Source organism: Cercospora kikuchii (assembly GCF_019650295.1).
Source record: "Cercospora kikuchii DNA, contig_00004, whole genome shotgun sequence".
In the NCBI taxonomy this organism is placed as follows: Eukaryota; Fungi; Ascomycota; class Dothideomycetes; order Mycosphaerellales; family Mycosphaerellaceae; genus Cercospora; species Cercospora kikuchii.
Genome location: NW_025408585.1, coordinates 446768 through 458944, shown reverse-complemented (window position 1 = coordinate 458944; position 12177 = coordinate 446768). Strand labels below are relative to the sequence as shown.

Below are 12177 nucleotides of genomic sequence, written 5' to 3'. Positions count from 1 at the left end.
AACGGTCTCACAGACTCTGGAAGCTCAATTCACAATGGAGCATCACTACTAAGTATAAGCTGATGAATAAAGAGTGGTGAGCGTGTAGAGCGCTCGAAGACGGCGTCTAGAGGATCTTGCGCTCCAGGAGATTTGAACTGATCCTCGCGAACAATGTTGCACGCCTCTATGAGCAGATCCATCATCCAAGAGAAGACGCGCATAGCGGCATGATGTGTGGTATCGTATGACATAACTGAGATGAATATCCATCGTGCTGCCACGCAGGCCTTTCGCACGATATAATGTGAGGCCGCCCTTGGAAAAAGAGTATCGAATTCTTTGACATTTCACTTTCCGGAATTAGCACGGATATCAGCGGTCATTGACCGTCTGTCTACTCACAGAGATACTGTGCAGCCGCAAGCCTTTTCTACCACTACTGACGAAAGCACGTCATGCACAGACCGGTAGCTTCCTTTCATTGATGCCTGCTCACGATCTGTAACACAGGATCCCTATGTGACCTTGTCTCCTTTCAGCCGCTTCCTCCACGTTAGCATTCGGCTCATTCTTTTTACTGTTGGTAGGACATTCTCCGGAGCGAGCGTCTAAGAGAGACGCGCGCACGACCGGTGTGGCTACATACTACGACTCCTCAATATACGCCGAACATCAAGTCTCTAACCCTAATAAGCGGTCACTAGTAGTATCTAGTAATCTGCGCTGTACAGCAGCTCACTCTTCATGCTCTGTTGCGCAAGCAGTGCAGTCATCAAGCCTTTACTCTAACCAGTGGAGTCTGCAATAATAGGCGCATGTACTGCTGGATCACTATCTTGGCCACGCTGCAATGAGATCACTTGGGCTTCGCAAGATCGTCAATTCGACAGCAGCGACATTGGGATTTGGATGCATACAGAAGCCACCAGCGCGGAAGAATATGACCTATACTGGAAAAGCCAGGACAAACATGATCAGGTATCACATCCGCATTGGCTGCAGACATCACTGGCTGAAACAACCACAGATCTCAAGCCGACAATTTCACAGCTTTGACCTCATGCCCCATTGATTGCTGCGTACCATCAATGCTCGCACTACATCAGGTCAGCTCATCTTGCCAAAATCCAAACCACAATCCCCACTTACGTTGGAGAAAACCCATCCACAACTTCGACTTTTGCCGACGATCCCTTCGCGCTGCGCCACGCCATGAACCAAGAGCCCTCGAAAAGTTCATCAATCTCTTCCAAGCTCTGCCCTGCCGTTTCTGGCACGACGAGATAGACATAGATCAACGGAACGAAGCACCAGCCGGCGAAGAAGATTAAAGCTCCCCAGTTGTGCATGCTCGCTCATGCTACCTCATCACTCACCTCTTCAAGTCGGTCACAGACAGTGGTGTTTACACGTGTGGTCATTTATGAGCAACAAATACAGCACGACGCGTTTGTCTCGCTAAGAATCCGAGGGAAGCAAATATCCCTGTATCATTACGATCCGCCACCTGTATTTCGGAGGCTGGGTAGCAGGGTGTACCTCGCGCCTCTAGGCGTTTGCAAGCCTTTCTCTAGCTTGTTTAAGACAGCTTATTAGCAGAAGAGCCCGGAAACGTTTTTGTGCTCGGATGCTCGGAGTCCGATTATGCATAACACAGATTGTATGTTTTGGTCTGGAGGACAGAATTATGTGGACTCTGACTCCATTTGCTGGGTGTGCTTCGGCGTGTCCTTACAAGTGTCTATAAATGTCGCTGTGCCAATTTCCAAGACGATGGGAGCTCCAACGCGACACTCGGCAGTCTGTAATGTATCTGTTGAGTTTCATGATCAATTATCGAAATCACATTTGTCGCAGCTCTGTTTTGTGCACGTTGAAAATGAGGGTAATACCTCTTTTACGGGCCGTTCAAGCTGCAAGGCTCAGGCCGTTGCTATTGTCATTGCCAAAAAGCGCTATAGCGTTTGCTGTGACAAGGATGTCAAGGTTAGGGCTCAGCTATATAGAGCTTGGTGCGAAGAATTTTTTCCTCTTATGGTGGAAGCGCTTCCCGGAATAGCTAGTCCAACACCGTGTCAGATCGATGAAGTCGATCATTTCCCCTGCTCCCTAGCAATTTAGCGCGAACTAACAGGGCTTCGTATAGGGCTGATTACTGACATGCTCAAATGTATGGCCCCGCGGCTCAGACCTACATCCGTCGATGCACAACTGAGCGTCTCTGCTAGATACGAGCTCCGATCGTCGAAGGACCTCCAGACACTTGGAGACATATAGATCAATTGTTCTCAACAGTACACCTATCAGTCAATGCGTTTAGCGGGCGCAAACCAATCGCAGCCTCGAGGAGATGACCTGCAACTCCACAATGCCAGATCTGCCTAGACCAGTCAGAAGAAACGCGAAAATAAAGGTCTGACACTTCACAATACGATGCACATTGTCCTACTTTCTAATGTCTGGCACTTCACAATACGATGCACATTGTCCTATTTTCCAAGGTCTCACGTTTCAAAATACGATGCTCATTGTCCTATTTTCAAAAGTGAAGACCTTGAACACGATCTGCTGTTGGCCTTTTGATCGTATACATAGACATTTACGAAGACTATTAATTTGTGGACTCATCATACCGCCAGACTCCTCCTCTGCATTATTCTCCAAAGGTCCTCCTTTGCAACATTCGCTAAAGCTCCTCGACTGCTTATTGCCTTCACTATACTGCAAACCAACAAACATACAAAAATGAGGAATTTCATCTTTATCGCAGCTCTGGCAGCACTGGCTTCGGGACGTGCGATCCCTAGAGCACAAGATGACCTGTTGACATCTATTGGTTAGTTCTGACATGAAGTGGTCCACTGTGTAACGAGCTGCCTGCTTACGTTCATTCTCTGTCAGACGATCAGCCAAAGCTTGAGCCGAGATCAGCGGGTAAAGACCATCCACTATATGGCGCACACATTCACTATCCCGTTCTTCATCCCAACAATGTGCCGTGTGATCAACGTAGCGGAATGAAGGGTAATTGTAGGCCGGGACCGCCGGTCAACCCATATCACCGTGGATGCAGTGCTATCACGCGATGCAGGGCATACAGTAGCGGACGCAAGGGAGGAAACAAGGGAACGAAGAAGGAAAGAGAGGAGACAGAAGAGGAGGGGGAGGATCCCCACAAGTCGGAATAGACGTCGCTTGTTCATGGATAAGATCAAATGCTTATCTCAGTAGCATTCGGCGTTTGTAGAGTGGTAGATAGCATAATGACACTGCCACAAACATTAGTGAAGTCTGAATGAGTATCGAACGCGGCCCAAGTAGCAAATTGGCAAATAGCGACCTGTCCGGATGCATTCGATTTCGAAGAACAACATTATGTGCACGTAGCCCGAAAGAAAATATTGGCACCGCAAGCCCGAAATACTGAAGAACGAGTCAGCAGTCCAGACGGCGTGGCTTATGCGAAAGCGACGAGCACTATGAGCGATCGATAAGCACTACAAAATTCCGAAGCATTCTAGATCATCCTTTACACACATTCAGCCATGCGTCTGTTGTGACAATGTCATCTACCGAAACCTTTGATTTCCTAGCCCGTCTGCCTAGTAGTCATAGACTGACTCCGTGGGGAAAGTATCGCATTCATGGTCAGCATTACATGAGAACACGAGCGCTCGTGTCAGATGACAGCACTGCTCGATATCGATAAATTATTGAGCAGTATCGATTCTCGCCGTTTGATCTTGGAGCTGTTCTACGCAATCTCCACCAAAGGCCACTGGCGCTCGTTATTGGCCCTGCCGTTCCTCCGTCACTCACAGAGGGAATGACGCTCGCCTGGAATGAGTACTTCAACGATGTATTGAAGATGGACCCTTAGCGAGAACGACGAGTGCAAGTGCAACGCGTTGGTTCCGGTCAGTCCACTGGCCCTACGGTGATGCTGACCAAATTTAAGGAAAGGGATCAGATGCCGTAGACGCACTACATCGATCCCAGTACCTTCAACGGGACGGCCTCGGATATGGGATGGGCGCCGGAGATGTTCAGATAGCTGGACAGTATCTTCATTACTGTAAAGTAGCAGAGATCATAAGCTTACTCGTTGCTCTTAACGGCCGGGCAAAAGCCTCTGTTCTCATCTGTTACGGCTCCATATCGAGCTTCAAGGATAGGTGGATTGTGCTGGTATGACTGAAGCTTTGTATTTGGAAGGATTGCAGGGAAGGCTGAATTGTATAGTGCTTCTAGAAGGTGGATGCTGACGACTGCTAGTATTGTCTCTTGGTCTTGCGCGAATGATAGGTAGGCGCATTCGCACGGAACAGTCAACTGCCGCGGAGATAACCCATTACTGTCACGGGGTGGATTGTCGGGTGTGTATCAATTCCCTGTGCCGCACTTCATCTGTCAATTCTTGGGCGAGTATACTTCCAGCAACTCCACCAGATGCTCGGCTCGTGAATTCGTACTGCCCGAGCTGTTGCCGAAAGGATGCGTAGGAATATGGATTTTCAGTTGTTTGTTGTCCACGTTCGAGAGCAAAACGCGGAAGGAGGAGAGATGAGTTTAGCTTCGGAACGGCTCCGTTCCATAATAGATCTCGGGTGTGCCGTCCTTGCTGTCAGGCGATCCCCAACTAGCAGCGCCTCAATGGCAATAAGAGCTGCAACCCGTGCAAGACTCAGCGGGACAGAAGAATACCTCGACCGATTGCAGACGTTATGGCGAAGGTAGTGCCGAGTTGCTGCCGGTACTGGTCGGTGGAGCTTGCGAGTTGTACAGGACGCCTGGCAAAATGCAGAAAGTGCCACGGTGGTGATGGTGCTTTGTCGTGGCCGACGGCAACAAAGCGAATGCGATTTTGAGCGGCCGCCGGCATTGGCGCGGCCGGCCTCTCATCTCGTGCGTACAAAGTGCGTGGTCTTTCAGCTCGGCCAACGACAGCTAAATGCAGCACCCAAGTAAAGCGAAGTGCGGTCACTTCGCTCCATTACGGAAGTCAGCGCGTTCCTGCGCTTTTGACCTGCATCATTGCATTGTTCCTATCTTTGTGCAAACGAGGACAAACCACCCGCTCGCCCCGAGCTCTCGCTACACGACACGCGTGATCGCAAGTTTACATTCGCTAGTGTCAAATAGTGCGGAGCTTATGATGTGGCTGAAATTCAGGGACGCTAAATGCCGTGGAGTCGGAACCTAACTGAACAGGTCGAGCATGAAGTAGAGGGCGAGACTGAAACTGCGTACATGCATCGTGACGGAGCTATGGCCTGATGTATCGACAACATCTCGAAGCGACAATCATATGAGCAGCGAAAGGTCGAGTTGCAACAGGGAAATTGGTAGTAGTGGCAAATGGATAAGCATGACGAACAAGCCCCAGACCGGCGACTGCAACGGCCAACGTCGACGGGATCAGAGGCTGCGAGACGGTCGATAACAGCCGTGAAGCTTTCTGGGTGCTGGTCTTGCGACGCACGTTCAACGCTGCCTAAACGCATCACGAAGACCACGGGCTTGAGGGCTGAGCACTAAGAAAGGCCTCCACCTTCTCATTCGGGAAGGAGACTAGAGAAGCAGGCCAGATCAGCCCACGATCGGCTCTACAAAGGGGGCAGCAATGCCCGACCTGGCCTGGTCTGCGAGTTGGGACCTTCGTCGCTCCACGGTCGTGCTTGTCCTTCAACTCCTCTTGGAGCACACTCGCAATGTTTCGCGGCATCCTACTGACGCTTGCATGCTTTGTGCTGCTGCGGGGAGGTCCAGCTTCAGCACGATATAATCCACAGTGTTCAAAGGGCGCCTGCTCTCCATCATCCCCTAGCAGCAAACAGAGTATGAGCTTACTCGCGCTGGTACAGGCATTTACAAATTTCTCATATCGGCACTGTCCAACGATCCGAAAACTCACAAATTCTGCGACAACCTGCCGTGACGCAGACGATACAGCTCCTCGCAATGTCCCAACAAAGAGCTGAAGAAGCTCGCATATGAAGGTGTAAAGACATTCTGTCAATGTCTGAGACAAAAGTGCGAAAAGCCCAAATGTCCGAGAGGATTACAATGCTGCCCAAAGGTTTGCGGCGGGGATTGCGCGGACGTCAAAACCGATGCTAGGAACTGCGGACGCTGTGGACAACAGGTGAGATGGTTTCACTGTCATTGTTGGCCTGTGTTCGCAAGTACGAAGGCTGATGTCAACTGCACAGTGTCGATATGGCCAGCGCTGCCGCCAAGGCCATTGTGTGTCGCCTCCTCAGGGTACAAGCTCTTCTACCACGTCCTCGCCTACAGCCACTACATCCTCGAGCTTTTCCTCGATGTCCACAACTTCATCCTCGATTCCTTTGTTGACTACAACGACTACATCATCGATCACCTCCTCGACGACTGCGACTACGTCCTCCACTACATCCTCGCTGACAACAACTACTTCCTCCACTTCTTCCTCACGAACAACAACTACTTCCTCGACTACTTCCTCACCGACGACGACGACATCCTCCACTACATCCTCTATTACTCCCTCGCCAACAACGACAATAAGTACAAGGATTACCACCACTACCACAACCTCTACGACTCCAGTCTGTACTTGTTTCTTGTTCTCTAATATCCCCAATCTTCCGATTATCGGGGATGTCAGCCAGTTTATTCGAAATGGACACTTCGATGAGGTCTACCAGGACTTTGGGAACGGCACCCTGCTACCTCTTCCCGTTGACGCATGCACCCCTGTTAACGAATCAGGTGTGGGTATCAACTGCACGAGAGTGCCTTACTTTCCATGGACCGGAGGCGGGGGTGGAGATACGGTAGGAGCAGGAGCTGCTTTCCAGATCGACGGTCTCGCTCAAAGCCCCCAGTCGTATGGGTACATCTAGTCATGAAGTGTCATCTGGATCGTGATTTCCGGCTAGGAAAGGCATGCTAACTTTCACTATAGGGTGATCAACCTCTTTAGGCAAGTAAATTCGGGGTATCTCGGCAGTCCAATGTCATCCTTAGCCGCCCGCTTAATTGGAGAAGGAGCCTTTGCACGTGTCACTGCCGTGTTATCAGGCTATTACAAAGTCGGCACGCCTCCATCAGCAGACAGGTTTGGAACCCCATACTCGATCTTTGTCATCACGTACTAATGCTTATACTATAGCTACGCCGGGCCTTGCACTGCGTCAGCTCTGCTCGCGGATGGAAAAGGAGTGAACCCTCCTCGGTCCATCTGGAGTATTACTCCTGTCGGCAACGAGTTCTCTTGGCGATATTTCAGTACTAACATGACAATCGTTCCGCAAATTGACGGGGTTTACAACAGTGTGAACTTGACATGCTCGTGTTCGCAGGCGCGTGTCACAGTGGATCAGTTCGTTCAATTCCAGTTTGAAGCGATTGACTTTAAACTACAAGAGGGGCGCACTTGCCTTTAGGCAAGCGTAATGTAGACTAGGGTTCGTTCTCAGAAGCTTTCCTCTCTATCAGAATAGGAGAAAGACGTCTCGAAATGCCAGCTTTCTTACCTCGTGTAACGTATGCGTGTCTAGCTTAGTTGAGAGATACCCGTTTCCGGGCGGATAGATACTTCAAAACGTCCAGAAGGTCAACGAGGAGCTTGTAGATCGGAGCTGAGATGCTGTTGCCCAGACTATAGTGAAGGTGGACAATGTCATCATTCATCAGACAAAAATTTGGGCTGACAGGAGAGCTACAGCAATTTGTATTGATAGGCTCATCATTGTGCGCAAAGGCAAGCACGCGAGTCTGATCAGAGTTGGACATTCTCGTCTGCTCGACATAGATTGGGGCGGTTGACCCTTTGCTCGTGGAACAGACCGGCTTTGGCACTGTTGAAATTGCCGTGTCCCACTCGGTAGCGGATATCGTTCGCTTCGCATCTGGCTTGACTGTTTCTTAGATCGCGCCGTTGAATCTAAAATGCTGCAGGTGTCTGTGACATCTGTATACAATGTTTCACGATTGTCTTGTCGAATATTGTACGCATCATAAGTGCTGTTCGAGCCTACATGCGAAGCCGCACTGTAGACAACGGCAAACATGGAACCGAAGATTGGCATAGTGTCAAATTGTTTGTAATCAACTGCGCCTACTCGGTGAACCTTGTGGTAGATGAGAGACTTACACACAGCACGCTCTAGCCTAGCTATCTGAGTTTCTGGCTCTATGTTAGCGTATGAGGAGTCCCATTCGAGTCTGCGCCGCAGAAGCGCAATGGGAAGGGAACCTTGTCTGAAATGGCTGTGAAACATCTTCGACTGCTGAATCAATTCTTCGCCGTGTAATTTTATTCCATTAGCGTTTTAGACGTGTCGATATCGCTCCGCAAGGTCTTGATTCGAGACATTGCAATTTCTGATGTCAGATACGCTGCAGATCATTTCTCTAGGCCCTCGCTCTCTCTCTCTCTCCGATAAATGCGATCCAATGGCTCAACAGTCAACGGTTCCGTTTAACGAACCGACCACAATCGAGCAGATACGCAACAAGAAGCGAAATCGTCATCTCTGATCTGTCTATATGTACATGCACCTCTGACCCGCAAGGAGACCACGTTCACCCCAATCACTACAACCAAAATCGTTCGACAAGTATTCCTCCAGCACAATGCATTTCGCTCCTTATCTGCTCGCACTGGGCGGAATGTGCTCAGTCTCTTTCTCTCAGGAAGTGTACAGGGGCTGCGGAGAGACCAGGGCTGTCTGCTGTCGTTTTATCAACGGCCGCTGCAAGAAAGTTACACCTCGTAAGTAATCTGTTCTGGACACGAAGACTCAGCGTATTGCTAATAGGTTAATTGCAGTGCCGTAGTCACTTCCCAGCCCACAAGTTTCCAACAGTTCCAAGACGTCTGCGCGTCGCAGGAAAGGGTTCCAACATGCTGCCCCTCATCCTCTGCGGACTCGGCACTTGGAGGGGTAAGCCTGCAGTTTAGCCCAAAGATGGGCGTGCGTACGATGCTGCAAGTTGCTAATCAAACGCGAATGAAGGTGTTAGATTTTTTGCTCGGTTCACAGCTTGATCGCTGCACAGTCCATGCTCAGGATGCCCGATAGGCGTTCACGCCGAGGTGGCGCATCGCCTACATTTCTCAGAGAGTCGATTTGCTTCCAAAACACATACTTTGACCGCAAGAAGCTGGAATATCAATCGTGACATTGGCAAATTAAATCATCTTTTGGCCTTAAAGACATGGAATTCGTTCGCTGGGAGGCATAAACAGCTGTGTGGCGATGGTCTGCAGATTAAGGAGCTGGGTAAGATCAGGCAATAAGTTGTACACGATAATTATCTAGAGCGAGGAAACTCATTGCAAGGAGCACATCGGCTGTCGTTGGTCTCTTTAAGAAATCGATATATCACACGACTATACAAGAGTCTGCAACGACTAAATCGAACACTTTTCGCTCGTGGCACAGATATACTGCCCGTCTACTAGAAGACAGTCTTGTACCACGAAAGCGCAATCGCTGTGGTGCCTACTACTGCCCCCACAATGCAAGCAGCATTAGTGGATGCCTGTTGTCGATAAATGCGTTTCAAATCTCTCATTCGTGGCTGGACCTCGATTCCTTCATTGCCCTTAGGAAACTCCTCATTCGGAACTACGACTTCGAGAGATCTATCAGGATTGTGTTGATTAGTTTGTAGATACCGGAACGTCATAGAGAAGTTGTAGAGCGTACTCGCATGATGGACCTCATCCATCTCCGAGGCTCCATTTCAAGAGCCCATATGACTCCGTTCGTCTCTTCACTTCCTCATTATGCTTGCGATATGCTTGGATGCCATTGTTCTCTACGTCGCCACCTAAAATTTGATAATCTATCGTCTCAAAGAAAACGTGGGTCGTCCGATACAATCGCAGGGATGTTAGGGAGGAAGCGAAGTGGTCAGCAAATGTAGCGGAGTCAGGACCCATGTAGCGTTGGATCTGATATCATTACCAATAGGTTGAACGGCAGTGTTGCACGGTTATAGATCAGCCGCATTGCCGCCTTGCCAATGGCTCAGAACTGTCGATCTCCGCAATGCATCTTCAATGACGCACAGTATTCATGCTATTTCGGACGACCTAAAAGTTTCGGGTTCACCTACAAAGCTTCTTGCAAGAAATATGAAAAGCAACGGCACTCCTCCCTCTGCCTTTCAGGACGATATTTGCATCTCTCGTCGTGCTGTAGTTGATCTGTATATAGGCGTCATAGTCGGTCGTCCTTGGAGACACAGGTTTACATCAATGTCGCTCGTCGACGGTAGGAAGTGACACATTTTCCACGGAGCTCGCAAAGCAATGGGATCCTATGTTCTTGGAGGGCAACAGCCTTAGCAACTGTCGTCCTGCCAAGCCAACCAACGTATTGCAGCGTGGATATGCGGTTATCACGCGTTGCAGGTCTGCAACCGCAAGAGCTTGCAGCTTCGATTTCGCTGTGGACTCTCGTGGCAGCGTGAAGGGCCGCGATTGCCATGATCAATTGTGCGACGAGGATTTGTCGCACATGATCGGAGCACATTTCATCTTGCAGTAACGCAGGGACGTCGTGGACGTGCAAAGCAGTGTGAAGTAGAAGTTGGATTTGCGGGGCAAGCGGAAAGGACGCGCGAGATCGCTGACGCGTTTTGGTCGAGGTCAAAACCACACCGACCCAACCACTCTGTCAGAACAGAATTCCTTCCTGTCTGCAGCGCTTGTTCCGCATAGTCATAGTACCACGTTCCGCCAAGATGGGGGACAAGCATTCTGTGAAAACCACTTTCTTCGGGACCACTTCTGTTTACGTTACCGACGGCTCGTCCAGTATCTTCATAGATGCTTTCCTCTCGCGGCCGAGTCTGTTGCGAGTGGCATTCGGAAAACTGGGCCCGGATATCACTCTGATCAAAGAAACCCTTCGCAGTGCCAATATCACACGATGTGATGGTATATTTGTCGCGCATTCCCATTACGATCACGCCCTCGATGCTCCGGAAGTTGCGAAACTGCTGGGCAGCAGGATATATGGCTCCGATTCTACCCTCAACATCGCTCGCGGTTCCGGCTACCCGAAAAGTCCCTCTAGCTCATCCGTGAGCATGATGTGTACGAGGTGGGCGACTTCAAAATCCGCATCTTTGAAGGCCTGCATAGACCCGGTAATCACTACCCAGGCACTATCGACGCGCCGCTCGTGCTACCTGGAAAGACGAGTGACATGAAAGATGGGGGCCGCTACTCCTTCCGCATTGCACACCCAGAGGGTAGCATGTTGATCCACCCTAGCGCGAATTTCGTCCCGAATAAGTTCTCAAACCTCAACGTGGACGTGTTGTACCTGGGTATCGGCGTGCTCGGTGCCCAACCTTCGGAGTTCCAGGAATCATATTAGACGCACACGGTAGACGCGACGAAGCCGAAACTTATCATTCCAGTCCACTGGGACGATTTTTTCGGCCACTAAGCGCTATCTTGCGGCCAATGCCAGCATTTCTCGACAATTTCGCAGCCTCGAAGAGCTTCATCGATCGCAAGGCGAAAGAGAATAGGCTAGATGTCCTTTGGCAGGGTCCCTTGGAAAAGATTTCTACCTTTAGCGTGGAGGCTGCAGCAGAAAGAGACGCTGCCAGCAGACGCATTAACTTGAAGGGAAGGGATAGATTATCAACGTGGATCGGTCCTCTACTCAATAACGGGCCTATCATAACGCTTGGGTGCATTGGACTGTTGTTGATCCTTTATGGGACTGCAAAAAGGTGATCTAATAGACGACTAGAATAAGAGATGTCGAAACAGGGAGATTTCTGTGTCTTAGACGGCTGTTAGTAGAGCAAACCAGAATAACGAATTATGAATTTACCAAGATAGTCCGATGTTCTCGGAGGGGCAACCAAGTCAACCAACGTGTTGCAAAGCGGACATGCGGCTATCACGCGTTGCAGGTTTGCACCCGCAAGAGCTTGCAGAATATAAGATGCTCTTTCTGCTGAATGGTTGCCCGTCTCTTGTGTCAATGATGATTCCCAGAAATCAGAGCAGCTTAGCCTCTGGTGAAGGGAGCTCTTTCGCACTCTCGGTGCTATGTTGAGAATCGATCGGTGCATTGGAACAAAACGTTGGACGGCCGCAGAGCTGTTTTGATCTGAAATAGCTTGGCCAGGACGGACCGTGTGCTCATTTACCACCAAGTCCATTTTAGTTCC

The 12177-nt window shown here is 49.9% G+C and overlaps 2 protein-coding genes across 2 annotated transcripts; both read left to right on the top strand.

Annotated features, from left to right (window-relative positions):
- Nucleotides 1-6095: 6095 nt before the first annotated feature.
- Nucleotides 6096-7124, top strand: CKM354_000639600 (uncharacterized protein; the record flags this gene model as incomplete). The annotated part of the gene is made up of 4 exons (XM_044801710.1): nt 6096-6127; nt 6223-6576; nt 6632-6859; nt 6932-7124. The coding sequence occupies 4 exons, from the start codon at nt 6096-6098 to the stop codon at nt 7122-7124; spliced, it is 807 nt and encodes a 268-aa protein (XP_044657645.1).
- A 3601-nt stretch (nt 7125-10725) lies between these two features.
- On the top strand, nt 10726-11366 carry CKM354_000639500 (uncharacterized protein; the record flags this gene model as incomplete). The annotated part of the gene is made up of 2 exons (XM_044801709.1): nt 10726-11080; nt 11149-11366. 2 exons carry the CDS (start codon nt 10726-10728, stop codon nt 11364-11366), a joined length of 573 nt encoding a protein of 190 aa, XP_044657644.1.
- Between the last annotated feature and the right edge of the window lie 811 nt (nt 11367-12177).